The sequence below is a fragment of the Acomys russatus genome, chromosome X (assembly GCF_903995435.1).
Source record: "Acomys russatus chromosome X, mAcoRus1.1, whole genome shotgun sequence".
NCBI lineage: Eukaryota > Metazoa > Chordata > Mammalia > Rodentia > Muridae > Acomys > Acomys russatus.
The window spans coordinates 37890353-37912111 of record NC_067169.1 but is presented as its reverse complement, the minus strand read 5'-3'; the positions used below and the strand labels follow the sequence as shown (position 1 = coordinate 37912111).

General features: G+C 38.4%; 1 protein-coding gene across 10 annotated transcripts in view; it reads right to left on the bottom strand.

The window, feature by feature from the left end:
* The window catches only part of Dmd (dystrophin), a 2465896-nt gene that overhangs the window by 714417 nt on the left and 1729720 nt on the right, over nucleotides 1-21759 (bottom strand). For all 10 annotated transcript variants that reach the window (XM_051140917.1, XM_051140916.1, XM_051140911.1 and 7 more), the window contains one exon: nucleotides 4189-4290. In XM_051140917.1, the coding sequence (XP_050996874.1) occupies nucleotides 4189-4290 (102 nt within the window). The remainder of the gene's footprint in view (nucleotides 1-4188; nucleotides 4291-21759) is intronic.

Below are 21759 nucleotides of genomic sequence, written 5' to 3'. Positions count from 1 at the left end.
TGCTTTAAATTTTAAACCATTCTTTGATGCTCATTATCCTTTTTGATGTAGGATGGGTGCTGCCAGGAGATAATGTGTCTCACTGTCAGTGAATCTTTAGGAATAACAAAAAACATTTATGGAGATGGCTTCATAGGTGGCAAATAAGCCACTGGGGAAAATGTCCTTATTTCTACTACAGACAGAATTCTGATTAAAAAAAGGGAAAGCTTGGATGCAGGCAGAGTCGATGGCCAAACTCTGACAAGACAAGGTAAGCAAGTCCTCAAGAGTTCCTGCTTCACAAATAGGTCTGTTACATACATTGGGCCAGAAGGTTGAAGATGATGCTTCAACATCATAGAGAAGTTTGGGTGAGTATTTAGGTAGTAAACCATCTCTGTCATTTTCTCATTTGGAATGTTGCTAACCTGCATTCCCTGTTTACTCAGGTAATCAATTGCATTCCTTCTCAAGTCTCTGATGGTGTTGAAGACCAGGTAGTTTATTCTTACAATGAAGCTTAGTTGTTTAGGGGTTAAGATGTTTTTAGATCTAGATAGATGTTTTAAGTTAATAATGATGAGATATGATAGATTCTGATTTACATTCAGAATTTTAGACTCATGAAGATAGGAACTATGTTTTCTTCAAGTCTATCAAATACAAATAGCCAAAACACTATGAATGTAACACTTATATAATTCTTAATTATGTCATGTTTCTCCTTGCTATTGGTAGTTTATTGTATATATGTGTAATAATATAATTGTATATGTAAAAATGTTTTAAAAAAATGTACAACCCTTCTTTCTCAGCCTCCTTAGGATATAAATTACCATGTTATTTTGTTGCCTTTTTAACTGTGAAAGAGGTGATGTTGAAGAACTGCTTCCTCCTCTGTAGAATATGTAATATAGAAAATATTAATTTCATTAAATCTTATTAACAAAGTATAATTTGGAAAAATTGTAGTCTACTGAAATTATACAATTAATCTTAAAATATTTCTGAAGATGAGAGAATACTATGCAAATAGAATAAAATAGAAATATTGTGAGAAAGGAGAGGATCATACATTGAAAAAGAGGGAGAGATTGGAAACAGGCATGGAGAGAGGTAGACAGAAGACTGCCTTAGCTTTCCAATTATAGGCTAATAAAATTATTTAGATAACTTTACATCAGAGATGTAGTAGTCCATTTATGCTATATTCTTTTTATGTCACAATATACTTTTATCACATCAAGGAATCTTTAAAGAAGATACAATGGAAATTGTGTTTAAAAATAAAGTACATTTTGAAAGTTTAAAAGAAATCTTAGTAAAGTTGATAATGCAAACAAAATTGGAAGAAAGCTGAATAGGGACAAGGCCAGCACTCAATCTCAACTCCATTTGGGAAGTGATTATAAAAATACATATGCGCATATATAGTTGTGTGTGTACATGTACATCTGTGTGATGGTACCCATGAAGGCCAGAGTAGAATATCAGATAGCCTGGAACTAGAATTACAAGCAGTTGTCAATCACCTAATGTGGATACTAGTAACTAAACTCCAGTCTTCTGGAAAAGCAGCAAGCCTTTCTCCAGCACTCTTATTTTTCTTTTTGAGAATATCATTTCTGTTACCTTATTCATTATTTCCAAATACAGACCTCCAAAGTTAACCCACTCCCAAAAAAATCTTTGCTTAAAAAGATATATTCCAGTTTGGAACGCCCTTCTCCCCTTTCAGTAAATGCATGAGAAGGCTTAAACTTAAGGAGAAAATAGAGAAATTTCATTATTTAAAATATATCTTATATTTACGATTGTGAGCCTAGCCTTTAACAGCTGAGCCATCTCTCCAGCCCTTTAAAGATTTATTTATTCATTATTATGCATACAGTGCTCTGTCTGCATGTACACCTGCAGGCCAGAAGAGGGCATCAGATCACATTATAGATTGTTGTGAGCCACCATGTGGTGGCTGGGAATTGAACTTAGGACCTCCAGAAGAGCAGACAGGTCATTTCACCTCTGATCCATCTCTCCAGCCCCTCTGGGCCCATTGGTCCTGCTCAAACTATGGCAGGAGCCAAGGACAATATGGGCAGTAAACTTCAAACCCCTACCCAGATCTAGCCAATGGACAGGATGTTTTCTTCACAGTTGAGTGGAGAGTGGGGTCTGACTTTCACACGAACTCTGGTGCCCCATATTTGACCATATCCCCTGGATGGGGAGGCCTGGTGGCACTCAGAGGAAGGATAGCAGGCTACCAAGAAGACACTTGATACCCTATGAGCATATACAGGGAGAGGAGGTCCCCCTCAGTCACAGTCATAGGGGAGAGGAGTAATAGGAAAATTAGAGAGACAGAGGAATGGGAGGATACAAGGGATGGAATAACAATTGAGATGTAATATGAATACATTAATAAAATATTTTAAAAAAGAGAGAAGTGGGGGGAAAGGACAAGTTGAATGGCTTTGTTCTTTCTTTTGCTTCAATCTTCCCTTTATTTCACTGAGGAAACAGCAAAATTGGGTAGACCTAGACATAGATTCCAGTGTTCATCTCAAATTAGCCTTGGGATTGAGTTTATAGGCGGAAGTGACATTAAGTTATGAGTTACTAGTTTGTTTTATACATGAGAAACAGAAAATTGTCTATATCTTGAAGGAAAGGGGTTTTGTTGTTTTATGCAAAAGCACAAATTAACACAAAATTAAATGCACATTTGTGAACTATAAGAAAGGCTGTTAACATCAATTCATTGACATATCCACATGATATTAAGTTTTTGGAGATCTATCAAGAATAGATAGAAGGGACTTATTGATTAGTTCATTTGTTCATTTCATGGCTCATAGAATGAAAATCCCCACCCTGGGGATTTTACCACTTTGTTAACTAATCTGTATATGTATAACCACAGTGACACTGACCTTTGATGCTCTTAGTACTGCCTCTAAGTCTGCAGGCCATTTAACAAAATCACTTATTTCATTTTTTAAAAATTGTATTAAACCTCATACTGTATGGAAATTATTATCCTGGACTTCAGAAGTAGAGATAACTTTATTCTTGAGTAAGTGACTTTTAATATTTCTAGAGAATGCTGTGCTTTTTTGCACCTGCTGTTATGCCTTTATGTTCCAAATCCAACTTTAAATTACCTAAGGAAAACTCCTATGTAAGCTGTGGGGAAAACAAGCAATTTTGGAGAACTAAATTTTGGCCCAAGTACAAGGAAAAACTAAGAAGTGACCTTAAAGTGTCAATTCTGGTAATGATATTTGCAAAGGCAAACTGGTCATGTGTAATGAGGATATTGACCAACACTGCTTTAGAGTAATTGTGAATGTGAGAATAAGGCTCCCTACATCTCAGCCAGCAACATCAGCTAAGAAACCAAAACTGAGCAATAAATAGCCACCATTACAGGCTCTCAGGAACCTTTAGCATACTTGAAGTCATTAAACTTTTGGTCAGATACAAAGAATAAGGTAAACTCTATATAACAGCTACGTATCATTTATTACTAGCTTCTCCTTAGCAAAGGAAGCCACCAAGAGTGGGTGTTTGTTTGTAACTGGTCTGACTTTTTAGTTTTCTCCTCAAGTAAGATCCTGGGAATAAATATATCTGTGCACACACAGAAACAAAGGATGTAGAAAGCTTTCACTAAGGCCACCTTTTTACTGAAGAAATGCAATTATATGGCACTGCACTAAAAATTCCTGACCTAATAAAGTACTAAAGTCTGGATGCAGGGTTTTCTCTTTCATAAAAAGGAGCAACAGAGCAAGAAATTGTCATAGAGCATATTGTGATTCTTTACAGCTGTTGAAGACAGCATGATGCAATGGCTTGATTTGCATTAAGCCACACAGTATGAAGAGTATCAAGGTTGGCAAGCAAAGCAATAAAGCCCTAAAGAATTTAATCTACCTTGAAGGTGGTAGTGCTTTTTGTATTGATGGTACCACACCAGGACAGAAATGAGTCCTATAATGCAATGACTTGTTAATAGGCTTAAGATAACTATATATAAGTAGGATATGTTGATCAAAAAGACAGCTTTGCCTCTGCAATTGTAGTATGGCCAATATTTTCTTACAAGTTATTTCAAAGATTATAAATAGAGCATGTCCATGGCAAGTGTACAACAGGGGAAGCATATGAGGTAATAGATATTGCAAGAGGTTGCTTCATTACCTTCACTGGCTGAGTGCTTGATTTTTCCTTATACAAATGCTGCCCTTTAGACAAAAGCCTTTCCACATCCGGTTGTTTAGCTTGAACTGTTATTTCAGTTTCCTGGGGAAAAGAATGCATACAGTGCAGATTAACTTCACAGTTAGCAATAAAATTACTAAATTTAAATATACCCTTGGAGACGCCACATGTATTGCAGATCAATTTCTGCATGGCACACAGGGCACAAAAATGTAGCTTATGATGCAGAGAAAATAAATACAGGTCCCTGTGAAATACACTAACTGAAAACAATCCAAAATTCCCTTCAATTGTATTATGATAATACTGTGGAAAAAAACAGACATGATGCATTTTTAAAAAGTAAAATCATGAAAAGTATAAATTATCAGCATAATTTATACAAATAAATATAGAATTTAACATTAGTAATACCAACAATCTTAATGTTTACTGTACTTTACAGACTTGTTATTTTATAGGTTTCTTTTTTGAGCTTCTGATCTAAGTTCTCTTTCTCTGTCTCTCACCACACACACACACCCACACCCACACACACACATACACACTTACTATTTCTCCACTTGAGTGTGTGTATGTAAGAGAAAATGAATATTTCTTTCCACATCACTGTTGAAATTGTTTCTTTCCAAAGAATAAACACTAAAAACACAGTACCAAAGCTTATTATTTATTAAGCAGTCAAATTAAACAAGCCTTTTGAGAAGTGACTAGACTATTTTTCATTATTTGTTTTTCCATTGCCTGGGGAAGAGTGAAACACGACAGAAAAAACAAACACCCTTTTATGTATAGGAATATAAAATGTTTTGTTACTGACTGCTGTCTAGCTCTCAAAGAAAGAACAAAAGAAATATGCATAAATGGAATCTGAAGGAAGTGAAGTTAAATATTACAGAAGACTTTTTGGATGGAACATTTGTTAAACACTGGGATGGAGTATCGATTATATTAATCACTGTCATGCATCAGTCAGGATCTGGGCAATACTCCTCTGAGCTGCTTTTGATTAACCCACATTCTTTTCCCCATTTTTCTATCTTGGTGCCTCCTGACTCTGCTGTGTGTACATTTCTTCCAGATTTAGTATCCTCTATGCACTATATTCCTACCTATTTCCCCTCAGTCCACAAGGGTAGGAACCTGTGAATTTAAAATGTTATACTTTGACTATACATAGCAGGATGTCTTGAAATATATGAGTGGTCAATACCTGCTCTTGAGATAGATTATTTGCCTCATTAGTATTAGAATAATATTATTAGGATTACTACATGTTAGATGGGTGCTTTGGTCAAAAGTGTACCTATCATTAAGAGTACATGCTGCATATTAAAATAAGTGCTTGTTGTGACCACTGCCAGAAAGATACTGTGCCTCAAAGCACAGTACCTAGAATGACAATTATTTGATAAAAGTGCAATAGTTCTCATCTCAGATCAGGAACAGGACACATCTCTTTATAGGCACTGGTTTCCTAATAGGACTCCATCAACTACCCATTCCCCCTTAAGTGTCTACATTTGCAAAACATTTTGGTGTAGTGAATGATCATACTTTGTAAAAATAATGTGAACAAATAAATTACTAGGAATAAATAAGTAAAGAAAGAAAGAAAGAAAGAAAGAAAGAAAGAAAGAAAGATCATATTGCTAGCAAGGTCAAATTACATTAAAAGTAGAACAATGCAACCACATTTTTCATCTGTGCATTTATTATTTGTGTGTCTCATGAATTACCAATATAAGTCTATGTACTGTAAAACACCATTTCTGGAAAGGAGTTGTGTCTGCCAAGACTTACTAACTGATTAGGACTGCAGTGTTGCCGGTTAAGAGCCTAATTATCTTATGTTATATTAGTTTTAGTCACCTAAATATTCACCCCTTTCCCATCTCTTTTATTGGAACTAACATCCTGTGACTAACAGATGAAACTTTAGAAGGGAGTTGAGGGATCCAAGATGGCGGCGAGCAGTGTGGACCGCGTTTGGAGGCTCCAGTGAACAATTCAGGGAATTGCACAGATTTCTGAGCCAGGAACACCGAGGTCCGAACATCACGGCAGCGGGAGTGCTCCACGGTTCGGAGGGACCGGGGTGCGGTGGACCTGCGTGCCCCTGCACACGGGAGGAGCGTGGTTTTTCTCTGATCGGAGCGGCGGCGGTAGAGGCGGCAGCGCCAGCGGCACCAGCAGCGGCGGCTGAGGTTTGCAGCTCATAGCCTTCCGGTGGAGGCGATTGGTGTGGTGGCTGGTGGGAGTTGCTGCGGGAGAGGGGACTCGGGGCAGGATTTGGGTCGCGTGGAGCCTTTGGACCCAGATTGGACTCGGCGGACAGTTCGGCCCCAGAGTCCCGGGTATTGGCCCGGCCCAGCAAACAATTCTGCCTGAGGCACTAACTCAGCGTGGCCATAGCTCCCCTGCTGTGGCGCAGGCGTAGTTGAGCACGCTGCTCCACACTAGGCACTACCTCAGCTCAGCGGCAGCTCCCCTGCGGTGACACAGTCTGGGCGGAGCACTTGGTTTCACCACAGGCGCTGGCTCAGAGCAGCCGCAGTTCTCCTGCTGTGGCGCAGGCTTGGTGACGTGCTCGGTTCCATCCTGGGCACCACCTCAGCTCAGCGGCAGCTCCCCTGCGGGGACACAGTCTGGGCGGAGCACTTGTCCCACCACTGGCGCTAACTCAGAGCAGCCGCAGTTCTCCTGCTGTGGCGCAGGCTTGGTGACGTGCTCGGTTCCATCCTGGGCACCACCTCAGCTCAGCGGCAGCTCCCCTGCGGGGACACAGTCCGGGCGGAGCACTTGTTCCACCACTGGCGCTAACTCAGAGCAGCCGCAGTTCTCCTGCTGTGGCGCAGGCTTGGTGACGTGCTCGGTTCCATCCTAGGCACCACCTCAGCTCAGCGGCAGCTCCCCTGCGGGGACACAGTTCGGGCGGAGCACTTGTTCCACCACTGGCGCTAACTCAGAGCAGCCGCAGTTCTCCTGCTGTGGCGCAGGCTTGGTGACGTGCTCGGTTCCATCCTAGGCACCACCTCAGCTCAGCGGCAGCTCCCCTGCGGTGACACAGTCCGGGTGGAGCACTTGTTCCACTACTGGCGCTAACTCAGAGCAGCCGCAGTTCTCCTGCTGTGGCACAGGCTGGACAGAGCTCTCGGTTCCACCAGCTCTAAGACTCTGGTTGGACACAGTGTACAGTTTGAATCCAGAATTCCTGGCTGAGATTGGTGGTCAGTTCGGGCCCTGAGTCAATAACTGACCACAGCACGCACTTTGGGCCAAAAGGCCCTAGTGGAGCTTGGTGCGTAGTCCCAGCCCAAAAATTCTGGCTGGGCCCTGTGTGCATTTTGGGCCCAAAATCCCTAGCTGAGCTTGGCAGACGGTTCTGGCCCTGAGAATCTAGCTGAGTTCTGCCCGTGGTTCGGTCCCAGTGCTCCTGGCTGGACTTGGCAGGGAACACAGAAGGCTGTGGATACCTTGGCCTGACCCAACGCTCATTCAGAGACCCAGAACAATTGCAGGATCCACAGCAGAGAGGGACTGAGGATCACTGGCTGTGAGAGACCAGAACAACAGGGCTAACCTCCTAACATCCACACCAGTGAAGCTTTGAGCTCACAGCCTAGGGAAATCGTAAGAAAACAAGTGAATCTATCATCAGACACCCTCCATTCAACTCTGGAAGCTACCCAACAAAAACAAAGACGGCAAGATGTCTAAAGGACAACGAAAAAGCATACGCAAAAAACCCCAAAACAACATGGCGTCTCCAGTTTCCAGCTATCCCAAAGAAAACCACCCAGAGAACTCAAATACAACGGAAATACAAGAAAATGACCTCAAATCCTTAGTAATGAGGATGATAATGGAGGAAACAAATAAAATTCGTAATCAAATGCAGGAAGACGCAGACAAACAGGTGAGAGACATAAAAGAAGCACATAGAGTGGAACTGGAAAAATTGCAGGAAAATGCAAACAACCAGATGAAAGAAATAGCTAAAACGGTTCAAGCTCTGAAGACCTATAAAGAGGCAATGGAAGAAACTCAGGAATATACAAAAAATCAGATGAAAGAAATCAAAAAATCAGTTCAAGATCTGAAAATGAAAATGGATTCAATGATAAACACACAGACAGAAGAAAAACGAGAACGTGAGACCTCAGAGAAGAAGGCGAGCAACACAGAGGTGAGCTTTTCTAACAGAATCCAAGAGATGGAAGAACGAATCTCAGGGCTAGAAGATACAATCACAGATATTGAATCAACCATTAAAGAAAATGCCAAATCTGGAAAACTCCTGACACAAAACATCCAAGAAATTAAGGACACCATGAAAAGAAGAAATTTGCGGATAATAGGCATTGAAGAAAGAGAAGACATCAGACTCCAGGGCCCAGAAACTATTCTCAACAAAATCATAGAAGAAAATTTCCCCAATCTAAAGAAAGAGATGCCTATAAACATACAAGAGGCCTACAGAACACCAAATAGAATTGACCAGAAAAGAAAAACTGCCCGCCACATAATAATCAAAACACAAAACATGCAGAACAAAGAAAAAATATTAAAAGCTGCAAGGGAAAAGGGCCAAATAACATTTAATGGTAAACCTATCAGAATTACACCTGACTTCTCAGCAGAGACCATAAAAGCCAGAAGGTCCTGGACAGAGATCCTGCAAACCCTAAGAGAACACAGGTGCCAGGCCAGACTACTTTACCCAGCAAAATTATCAATAACCATTGATGGAGAAAACAAAATATTCCATGACAAAAACAAATTCAAACAGTACCTATCCACAAACCCAGCTTTACAGAAGGTACTAGAAGGAAAACTCCATCCCAAAGGGTCAAGCTACAACCAAAACTACCCAGGAAATAGATAACTATCCCATGGCAAAAACACAACTACACAAACGCTCGACTGGAAACAACATCAAAATTAAGACTCTTAACAGTCACTGGTCATTAATATCTCTCAACATCAATGGCCTCAATTCTCCAATAAAAAGACACAGACTAACTGAATGGGTACATAAACAAGACCCAACATTCTTCTGCATCCAAGAAACACATCTCACCCATAATGAAAGGCATTACCTCAGGGTAAAAGGTTGGAAAAAAATATTCCAAGCAAATGGTCACAAGAAGCAAGCAGGTGTAGCCATTTTAGTATCGAACAAAATAGACTTTCAACCAAAATTAATCAAAAGGGATGAGGAAGGACACTTCATACTTATCAAAGGTAAAGTCAACCAAGATGACATCACAATTCTGAACATCTATGCTCCCAATACAAGGGCACCCACATTTGTAAAAGATCTCCTAAAAAGCTTAAACCACACATCGATCCCCACACAATAATAGTGGGAGACTTCAACACCCCACTCTCACTGAAGGATAAGTCATTGAAACAGAAACTAAGCCGAGAAATAACATCATTAACCAATGCCATGGGTCAAATGGATCTAACAGATATCTATAGAACCTTTCACCCAAACAAGAAAGAATACACCTTCTTCTCTGCACCCCATGGAACCTTCTCCAAAATTGATCACATCGTAGGTCACAAAGCAAGCCTCAACAGATACAAGAGGATTGAAATAATACCTTGTATCCTATCAGATCACCATGCTCTTAGGCTGCAATTCAACAACAACAGAAATAACAAAAAGCCTACACGTTTGTGGAAACTAAACAACTCTCTGCTAAATGACACCTGGGTCAGGGAAGAAATAAAGAAAGAAATCAAGGAGTTTCTGAAATTCAATGAAAATGAAGAAACAACATACCAAAATTTGTGGGATACATTGAAAGCAGTGCTAAGAGGAAAATTCATAGCACTAAGTGCCTTTAAAAAGAAATTGGAAACATCGCACATAAGCATCTTAACAACACAACTGGAAGCCCTAGAAAAAAAAGAAGCAGAAACACCCAAGAGGAGTAGACGCCTGGAAATTATCAAACTCAGGGCTGAAATTAACAAATTAGAAACTAAGAAAACAGTCCAAAGAATCAACAAAACCAAGAGCTGGTTCTTTGAGAAAATCAACAAGATAGACAGACCATTAGCCAAACTAACTAAAAGGCAGAGAGACAGTACTGAAATCAACAAAATCAGAAATGAAAAGGGAGACATAACAACAGACACTGAAGAAATTCAAAGAATCATAAGATCCTACTTTGAAGGCATATACGCCACAAAATTTGAAAATCTAAAGGAAATGGACGATTTTCTTGATCAAGTTCACTTGCCAAAGTTGAGTGAAGAACAGATAAACAAGTTAAATAGTCCCATTTCCCCGACAGAAATAGAAGCAATCATCGATGGTCTCCCAACCAAAAAAGCCCAGGGCCAGATGGTTTCAGTGCAGAATTCTACCAGACCTTTAAGGGCGAACTAATACCGATACTCTTCAAGCTACTCCAAAAGATAGAAATGGATGGAAAATTACCAAATTCATTCTATGAGGCCATAGTCTCATTGATACCTAAACCTCACAAAGACTCAACAAAGAAAGAGAATTTCAGACCAATTTCTCTTATGAACATAGATGCAAAATACTAAATAAAATACTTGCAAAACGAATACAGGAGCACATCAAAGATATCATTCATCATGACCAAGTAGGCTTCATTCCAGGCATGCAGGGATGGTTTAATATACGGAAATCCATCAATGTAATCCATCATATAAACAAACTGAAAATAAAAAACCACATGATTATCTCCTTGGATGCAGAGAAAGCATTTGATAAAATTCAACACCCATTCATGTTTAAAGTTTTAGAGAGATCGGGGATACAAGGCACTTTCCTCAACATAATAAAGGCTATATACAGCAAGCCAATAGCCAAAATCAAAGTAAATGGTGAGATACTCAAGGAAATTCCTCTCAAATCGGGAACAAGGCAAGGCTGCCCACTCTCTCCATATCTCTTCAATATAGTACTCGAAGTTCTAGCCAGAGCAATAAGACAACAAAAGGAGATCAAGGGGATCCAAATGGGAAAGGAGGAAGTCAAATTATCCCTCTTTGCAGATGATATGATAGTGTACAGAAGTGACCCTCAAAACTCCACCAGAGAACTCCTAAAGCTGATAAACACCTTCAGCAAATTGGCTGGATACAAAATTAACTCAAAAAAGTCTGTAGCCTTCCTATACACAAATGACAAGCTTGCAGAGGAAGAAATTAGGAAAACCACACCCTTCACATTAGCCACAAGCAATATAAAATATCTAGGAGTTACCCTAACTAAGCAAGTGAAGGACTTGTATGAAAAAAATTTCAAAACTCTGAAGAAAGAGATTGAAGATGACCTGAGAAGATGGCGTGATCTTCCTTGCTCATGGATCGGGAGAATTAACATAGTAAAAATGGCCATCCTACCAAAAGCAATCTATAGATTCAATGCAATCCCTATCAAAATAACTACAACAATTTTTTAAAGACATTGAAAGTTCAATTCTGAACTTCATATGGAAAAACAAAAAACCCAGAATAGCTAAAACAATCTTGTACAATAAAAGATGCTCCGGAGGAATCTCCATACCTGATCTCAAACTGTACTATAAAGCAATAGTACTTAAAACAGCATGGTACTGGCACAGCAACAGGCTGGTTGATCAGTGGAATCGAATCGAAGACCCAGATATGAATCCACACACATATGGTCACTTGATTTTTGACAAAGAAGCCAAATCCATTCAATGGAAAAAGGATAGCATCTTCAACAAATGGTGCTGGTCTAACTGGAGGTCTATGTGTAAAAAAATGAAACTGGACCCATATTTGTCACCTTGCACAAAACTCAAATCCAAGTGGATTAAAGACCTCAACATAAAACCAGAGACACTAACTCACTTAGAAGAAAAAGTGGGAAAGAGCCTGGAACATATTGGCACAGGAGACAACTTCCTGAACAGAACACCAACGGCCCAGGCCTTAATGTCAACCATTAATAAATGGGACCTCATGAGGCTGAGAAGCTTCTGTAAGGCAGGAGACACTGTCAAGAGAACAAAGCGACAGCCTACAGACTGGGAAAAAATCTTCACCAACCCTACATCTGACAAAGGTCTAATATCCAAAATATATAAAGAACTCAAGAAATTAAACACCACCAAACCGAATAACCCAATTGAGAAATGGGGCTTGGAACTAAACAGAGAATTCTCAACAGAGGAGTATCAAATGGCTGAGAAACACTTAAAGAAATGCTCAACCTCCTTAGTCATCAGGGAAATGCAAATCAAAACAACTCTGAGATTCCATCTTACACCCATCAGAATGGCTAAGATCAAAAATTCAAGCGACACCACATGCTGGCGAGGATGTGGGGAGAGAGGAACACTCCTTCATTGCTGGTGGGAAGGCAAACTAGTACAGCCACTTTGGAAATCTATCTGGTGCTATCTCAGAAAAATGGGAATAGGGCTTCCTCAAGACCCAGCTATTCCACTCCTTGGAATATACCCAGAAGATGCTCCAGCACACAACAAGAAAATTTGCTCAACCATGTTCATAGCAGCCTTATTCATAATAGCCAGAACATGGAAACAGCCTAAGTGTCCCTCAGTAGAAGAGTGGATAAAGAAACTGTGGTACATATACACTATGGAATACTACTCAGCTATTAAAAACAAGGAATTCCCGAAATTTGTGGATAAATGGATTGAGCTAGAAATGATCATAATGAGTGAGTTAACCCAGAAGCAGAAAGAATCAAATGGTATATACTCACTTATATCTGCATACTAGCCCAAGGGGCATGTCCCACGAAAGCCTTCACTTACCAGGAAACTGGGACAGAGGGGAAGGCATCCTATTGGGACTCTAAATGAGAGACGCATGGGAGAACAGCAAAATAAAAGGATCCAGAGGGTCCTAGAAATCTACAAGTAGAACAATATGATAGGCAGATTTGGGCCCAGGGGTCCTGCTCAAACTAAGGCACCAGCCAAGGACAATACAGGAGGTAAACTTTAAACCCCTTCCCAGATCTAGCCAATGGTCAGAATATTCTCCACAGTTGAGTGGAGAGTGTGATACGACTTTCTCACATACTCTGGTGCCTCACATTTGACCATGTCCCCTGGAGGGGGAGACCTGGTGGCACTCAGAGGAAGGACAGCAAGTAGCCAAGAAGAGACTTGATACCCTATGAGAATATATAGGGGGACGTAATCCCCCTCAGGAACAGTCATAGGGGAGGGGAATAATGGGAAAATGGGGGGGGAGGAATGGGAGGATACAAGGGATGGGATAAACATTGAGATGTAACAAGAATAAATTAATAAAAAAAAAAAAAAAAAAAAAAAAAAAAAGAAAAAACAGATGAAACTTTAAAAAATTTATTGACATGAGCTGGAGAGACGGCTCAGAGGTTAAGAGCACTGGTTGCTCTTCCAGAGGTCCTGAGTTCAATTCCCAGCAACCACATGGTGGATCACAACCATCTATAATGTAATCTGATGTTCTCTTCTGGGCTGCAAGTATACATGCAGACAGAGCACTGTATACATAATAAATAAATAAATCTTAAAATAATCTATTAACTTAGTAGACCACTAGCTTCCACCAAACCTAAAGCTAAAAGTATCATGATATCATCTGAGACTTATAGCGGAGATTACCCTATCTTGTAATCTACTTAGTAGATGTACCTAACAATCCTTTTATTATTGCCTTGATTTATGATTTTCCTTGTTCTGCTACTATAATACTTTACAGAACAGCTTCCATATGGGAACAGGGAACATGGCATAACCTACCGAGCTCTGTGTTTCCTGGGCGATGGTTACTCAAATTTGGCTACAGAATAATCATCTCTTATTTCTTTTGAAGTGAGATCCGTGGTTTTTGGGTCAACAGTCTCCTATCTAAATTACACACACACATTTTATATTTGAGATAAATTATCTTAAACCAAAGTCATGCTGTATTTATTATACTTGACATAGGAACAGTAGTTCTTAATGTGGGTTTATCACTTTAATGGAACACTAAACTTGAAGTAGATGGTGGACTATAATTCCCACAAAACTAGCAGCTTCTAATATCAACAAGTCTGTTTTAGCTTAGAAAAGACTCAAAGACTCATCTTTCCTTTCAAACACTATCATTTCTCTTTTCTTCACTCACTAAGCAAAGAATCACTAAATGAGCCTCAAATTCCTTCAATTGAAATGTATACCCCAAGACATAGATAAAAGGTGGTATCTGGTACATTTAAAACAAATTTCACCTCATAATATTTGTAGAATTTTGAAATGGACACCAAATTTCTTGTATTATTCATACCAATAATATTTATTTTAATAAAACCTTAATTATTAGAATATAATCTGCTTAATAGTGGATTTATGACATTCCATTATGGGTGGGAGAGGGGCTCTGAGTCCTTGATCCTCCCCAGGGAGCTTTAGCCATTAATGGTTGCTAGGTGAGAAGGAGTCATGGGGAAGAGATGTATAATTACTTAAATGAATATAATAAACTGGACAATCAAACCTTAAAATTGGTTAAAGAGGCAAACAACAAAGATTTTTTTCATTAAGACAAAATTGAAAGTAAAAACTGTGCCACCGATAATGATGCAGATGACTAATACCTACATTGCCTATTGGAGCCTCCTTTAAATACATATCCTCCATTGTCTTAAGTGGATCCCGAAGCATGGAGTGAGGGATTTGCCAGTCAAAATCATCTCCACTTTGTGGTGAAGATTTAGGAGAGCCTATAAAAGACCTATCTTTACTCCTAGACAGGTTAGGACTAGGCATGGAGAATGAATTCATTTAGCAATTCCTCCCCAGCTTCATGTGCTGCACTTCATATTTCCAATGCACTAACCAATCTATATAAAACTCTCCAATGAAAGATGGTGTTTATCCACTCTTCTATTGAGGGACACTTAGGCTGTTTCCATGTTCTGGCTATTATGAATAAGGCTGCTATGAACATGGTTGAGCAAATTTTCTTGTTGTGTGCTGGAGCATCTTCTGGGTATATTCCAAGGAGTGGAATAGCTGGGTCTTGAGGAAGCCCTATTCCCATTTTTCTGAGATAGCACCAGATAGATTTCCAAAGTGGCTGTACTAGTTTGCATTCCCACCAGCAATGAAGGAGTGTTCCTCTCTCCCCACATCCTCTCCAGCATGTGGTGTCGCTTGAATTTTTGATCTTAGCCATTCTGATGGGTGTAAGATGGAATCTCAGAGTTGTTTTGATTTGCATTTCCCTGATGACTAAGGAGGTCGAGCATTTCTTTAAGGGTTTCTCAGCCATTTGATACTCCTCTGTTGAGAATTCTCTGTTTAGTTCCAAGCCCCATTTCTCAATTGGGTTATTCGGTTTGGTGGTGTTTAATTTCTTGAGTTCTTTATATATTTTGGATATTAGACCTTTGTCAGATGTAGGGTTGGTGAAGATTTTTTTCCCAGTCTGTAGGCTGAAGCTTTGTTCTCTTGACAGTGTCTCCTGCCTTACAGAAGCTTCTCAGCCTCATATACACTATGGAATACTACTCAGCTATTAAAAACAAGGAATTCCTGAAATTTGTGGATAAATGGATTGAGCTAGAAATGATCATAATGAGTGAGTTAACCCAGAAGCAGAAAGAATCAAATGGTATATACTCACTTATATCTGCATACTAGCCCAAGGGGCATGTCCCACGAAAGCCTTCACTTACCAGGAAACTGGGACAGAGGGGAGGGCATCCTATTGGGACTCTAAATGAGAGATGCATGGGAGAATAGCAAAATAAAAGGATCCAGAGGGTCCTAGAAATCTACAAGTAGAACAATATGATAGGCAGATTTGGGCCCAGGGGTCCCGCTCAAACTAAGGCACCAGCCAAGGACAATACAGGAGGTAAACTTTAAACCCCTACCCAGATCTAGCCAATGGTCAGAATATTCTCCACAGTTGAGTGGAGAGTGTGATATGACTTTCTCACGTACTCTGGTGCCTCACATTTGACCATGTCCCCTGGAGGGGGTGACCTGGTGGCACTCAGAGGAAGGACAGCAGGTAGCCAAGAAGAGACTTGATACCCTATGAGAATATACAGGGGGAGGTAATCCCCCTCAGGAACGATCATAGGGGAGGGGAATAATGGGAAAATGTGGGGGAGAGGAATGGGAGGATACAAGGGATGGGATAAACATTGAGATGTAACAAGAATAAATTAATTAAAAAAAATTGGCTGAAGAAAAAAAAATAAAAAGCCTATTTCTTAAAAAAAAAGAAAGAAAAATGCATATTAATTCCTATAAGTTGGTTAATATTGTGGTGTTTATTTACAATTTTTTATTACTTGTGGTCTTATTTAATGTGCACCATATCCACTTGGGTATGTTTATCCTTCTTTCTACTCTTTCTAGAACTTTATCTAAATCCACCTTCATACTCATAAATAATTTTAGTCTGCCAATATCATGGGTAATCTTGCTTTATCCTTCAATTTTAATAAGTAGCTTTTTGAATGTTACAATGCTCATTGACTATTGCAGCCCTTTTGTCTTTAAAGTGTAAATATTGTGTATTTTAATAAAATCACAACTTTGCTTTAAAAAAAAAAAAAAGAAAGATGGTGTTAGATTGTTCTTGCATGTTGTCCTGAGATGTAACAAAAGATCTACTGCTATTTGAACCCAGACTAAAAGAGGCATTTGTGTATCACATGGATACTTCACTTCCTTTAATTCCTTTCACTTCCTTTATTTTCCCCCACTAAATTGCCTCCTACAGATATTATAACACCACAAGAGGATCACACTTTGGAATAAACTCATTTACACCATAAGGTACAGAAAATACTAACTTCTTTTCATACTGTTCCATCTCTTTGTAGGCCTAGGCAGATAACTGAATTTGAGGTCAGTATGGCATGGTCGATAAAGTGAGTTCCAGTATATCTGGGACTTCACATAGATTCCCTTTCTCAAAAAACAAAAAGAAAAGAAGAGAAAGGCTATGCTGAAGACACCACATGTATTAGTCCTGAGACTTGGAGATATCAACTCACACTGATGTAGGGACTTTCTCAGTCTTAGATCTTATAGTATCAGAAGGTGTTGTGTAGGATGCATGGAGAGAAAAGTCATCATCAATCTTGACTCTACTTTTTGTGCTATAAAAAATATTGAAATGAGGCACCAATATTTGACTATGTCCCCTGGAGGGGGATTTCTGGTGGCACTCAGAGGAAGGATAGCAGGTTACCAAGAAGAGACTTGATACCCTATGAGTATATACAGGGGGAGGAAATCCTCCTCAGGAACAGTCATAGGGGAGGGTAATAAGGGGGAAATGGGAGGGAGGGAAGAATGGGAGGATACAAGGGATGGGATAACCATTGATATGTAACAAGAATAAATTAATAAAAAATTTAAAAAATATATTGAAATGATTGAATTCACAAGATAGGCATACTTGCCACAGTTCCACAAGTGTTGGATGTTAACTAAATACTTTTAAATTGGATCTAAGAATTGCCATGCTCCCCAGAAGAAAATTCATGCCTAGCACAGCAAATCTAAGAACATGGGCTTGGGAGCTCATAGGCTCTATGAATGAATTTATTGCTTTTATATTGGTAAATGGACATAGTATCAAACTTTGTTATAAAATAAATATCTCAGTACCCATATGTTAGTACAACAGCTCAGTCCTCATCAGAGAGGCTTCTTTGTGCATGGATAGCAGTTAATACAAAAACTCACAATGGGTCTAAGGGCAGAAGATAAAATTTTATAGAGTTATTCGTCTTAAATGGGACATTTATTTCACAATCCACACCCAAAGCTTCAGGGGAAATAATGGAAGAAAGCAAACAAAGATTGTGAGAACCAGAGGTTGGGGAAGACTGACTTGACAGGGCATTTGCTTCATGAGCTCCCAGTAGCAGTAGTTTCATGTAGAAAACCTGAAAAATATCACACCATCAATATTCCAACATGGGTTAGGAAGAGGGTCACAAGCCCTGATCCCTAAATGAGAAGCTATTGACAGCTGCTGACGACAGTCAAAGGGAATGCCAGTTTTCTTTGGTGGTGATCCCTGGTTTGTTGACCATATACCAATGGATGGTACCACAACCATGTATATAATGGCAATACTAACTAGATTTGGTAAATTATTAAAAATAGAGGACATGAAGTGGAGGGGGGATATAGTGGGTGATATATAAAGTGGATGGAATGTAGGTTAGAGATGGTTTGACCTAAATATATTGTATACTTTTACAGTAAATACTATATTTGAAAATATTTCAGAAATGTTGCTAATATTCTGTGTGGAAAATGACAACTAGGTGTTATGATGATAGTAGTTGCCATAATGATACCAACAAAATTGGTTTTCTAAACATTTATATATGTCCAACAATATGTTTTTCATACATGTCTGCTTCACAAAAGTAATTATATCTAATTTTACATATACTGAAACAGGAACTGGTTGGATTAATTGTTAAAAAAATCAGAAGCCTGAGGGGGGGAAATGAGATTATTTCAAAGAAGTATGTCACCAAATTTACTTCCTCATTCTAATATTTATACAGTACATGTTTGTCTATGAATGCATGTAAGCATGTTTGTATATGTCCTGGTTAAAATTGGCAGACACAGTTCTTTAAATAAATATATATATATATGTATATATATATATGTGTGTATATATGTATATATATATATACATATACACATACATACATACATATATACAGATATGTAGTTATATAGAGAGGAAGGAGACAGACAGAGTCTCACTATGTAGCATTAGTTATTCTGGAACTCATTTTGTAGACCTCTGCCCTCAGATTGCTGTGACTAAAGGCTTGCACCACCACTCCCAACACTTTCCACAATTCTTATAGGACACAAAAACAATCCTACCTCTTCACATAGGAAAAGGTATGGATTTAAAACAAAACAAAACAAAACAAAACTTCCCACTTCTTCATCTATTAATTTAGTGTATTCAGTTTTAGATTGAGGTCTTTGGACTTAAGTTTTGTGCAGGGTAATAATTCGATTTGCATTCTTCTACACGCAGACATTCAGTTAGACCGGCACAATTTGCTGAGGTTGCTTTCTATTTTCCATTGTTGATTTCGGCTTTGTTGTCAAAAAAAATCAAGTGACTGTAAATCTGAGGGTTTGTTTCTGGGTCTCCATTTCAGTTCCACTGACAAACAATTCTTTTCATGCCAATACCATGCAGTGTTTATTACTATTGTTCTAGTACAGCTTGAAATCAGCGATGGTGATTTCCTCTATTGTACAGATTTTATTATTTTTTTTAGCTATCATGGGTTTTTTACTATTCTAGTAGAAGTTGAGGACAGATATTTCAAGGACTATAGAGAATTGTGTTGGAATTTTGAGTAGAATAGCTGTGAATTTGTAAATTTCTTTTGGTAAGATGGTCATTTTTACTGTTAATACTCCTGATCCATGAGCATGGTAGTTTTTTCCATCTTCTGCTATCTTTTTCAGTTTCGTTCTTCAGAGACTTCAAGTTCTTTCTTTGACTTGCTACCTTAGAGATACACCAAGAGATTTTATATGATTTGTGGCTATAGTGAAGGATGTTGTTTCCCTGATTTCTTTCCTAGCCCATTTATAGTTTGTATAAAGGAGGGTTACTGGTTTAATTTTAGGTCATTTTGTACCCAGCCACTTTGTTGAAGGTGTTTATCAACTGTATGAGTTCCTTGGTAGAATTTTTTGGGTTGCTTCTGTATTCTATCATATCATCTATGAATAATGATACTTTGACTTCTTCCTTTCCAATTTGTATCCTTTTGATCTCCATTAGTTGTCTTATTGCTCTATATAGATCTTTAAGTACTATATTGAATACATAGAGTACTAGGAAGTCTTGTCTTATCCCTGATTTTAGTGCAATTGCTTTAATTTTCTCTCAATTTAATTTGATGTTTGAAATTGAATTGCAGTATATTGCATTTATTGTATACAGATATGCATTTTTTATGCCCGATCTATCCAGGACTTTTAACATGAAGCAGTGTTGGATTTTGTCAGAAGGTTTTTTTAGCATCTAATGAGATAATCATGTGTGGTTTTTTTCTTTCAGTTTATTTGGAATATGATGGATTTTTTTATGTTGAAGTATCACTGCATGCCTGGAAGGAAGCCTACTTGATCTTGGTGGATTATGTTTTTGACATGTTCTTGGATTCGGTTTGAGAGTATTTTATTGAGTATTTTTGCATCAATGTTCATAAGGGAAATTGGTCTGAAATTCTCTTTCTTTGTTGAGACTTTGTGTGATTTAGCTATCAGTGTGACTGTGGCCACATAGCATGAGTTTGGCAATGTTCCTTCTGTTTCTATTTTGTGGGATACTGTAACGAGTATTAGCTCTTCTTTGAAAGTCTGGTAGAATTCTGTGCTAAAACCATCTAGCCCTGGGCCTTTTTGTTGGGAGATTTTTACTGACTGCTTTCATTTCCTTAAGTATTATAAGTCTATTTAAATTGCTTACTTGATCTTGATTTAATGTTGGTATGTGGCATGTATCACAAAAATTGTCTGTTTCATTTTAGATTTTCCAATTTTGTGGAGTCCAGCATTAATTCATTGTGGTCTGATAAAATTCAAGGTGTTATTTCAAATGTCTTATTATCTATTGATGCTCTCCCATGGGTTTAGTGTTTTCCTTCTAGCATTTTCTGTTGGGCTGGTTTTCTAAGTAGATATTGTTTGAATTTGTGTTTTTCTTGGAATATCTTGTTTTTTCCATCTACTGTGATTGAGAATTTTGCTGGGTATTGTAGTCTAGGTTGGCATTTGCCGTCTCTTAGAGGCTTTAAGACATCTGTACAGGACTTTCTAGCTTGTAGAGTCTTTGTTGAGAAGTCAGGTTTAATTCTTATTGGTTTTTGTTGTATGTTACTTGACCTTTTTCTCTTGCAGTTTTTAATTATTTTTTTCTGCCCTCTGTACATTTAGTGTTTTGATTATTATGTGTTGGGAAGATTTTCATTTCTGGTCTAATTGGTGTTCTACAAGCTTCTTGTGTTTATAGGCTTCTTTTTCTTTAGCTTAGAGAGAATTTTTTTCTAAAATATTATTGATAATATATTTTTGGTCCTAGGAGCTCGAACTGTTTACCTTCTTCTACACCTATATTAGTTGGTTATGTCTCTTCATAGTAACCCAGATTCCTAGATGTTTTGTGTGAGGAATTTTTTAGATTTAAATTTTTTTTGTCTGGTTTATCATATTTTTTTCTATCATTTCATCTATGCCTGGAACTCTCTCCTGCATCTCTTGAATTCTGTTGGTGATGCTTCCATTTGTTGTTCCTATTCTCTTCATTGGATTTTCCATCTTCAGGATTCCATTAATTTGTGTTTTCTTTATTGCTTCTACTTTAATTTTCAGGTTGTGAACAGTTTTATTCATTTCCTCCACCTGGTTAATTGTGTTTTCCTATATTTCTTTAACGGCTTTATTCATTTATACCTGATGAATTGTATTTTCTTGTATTTCTTTGAAGAATTCATTA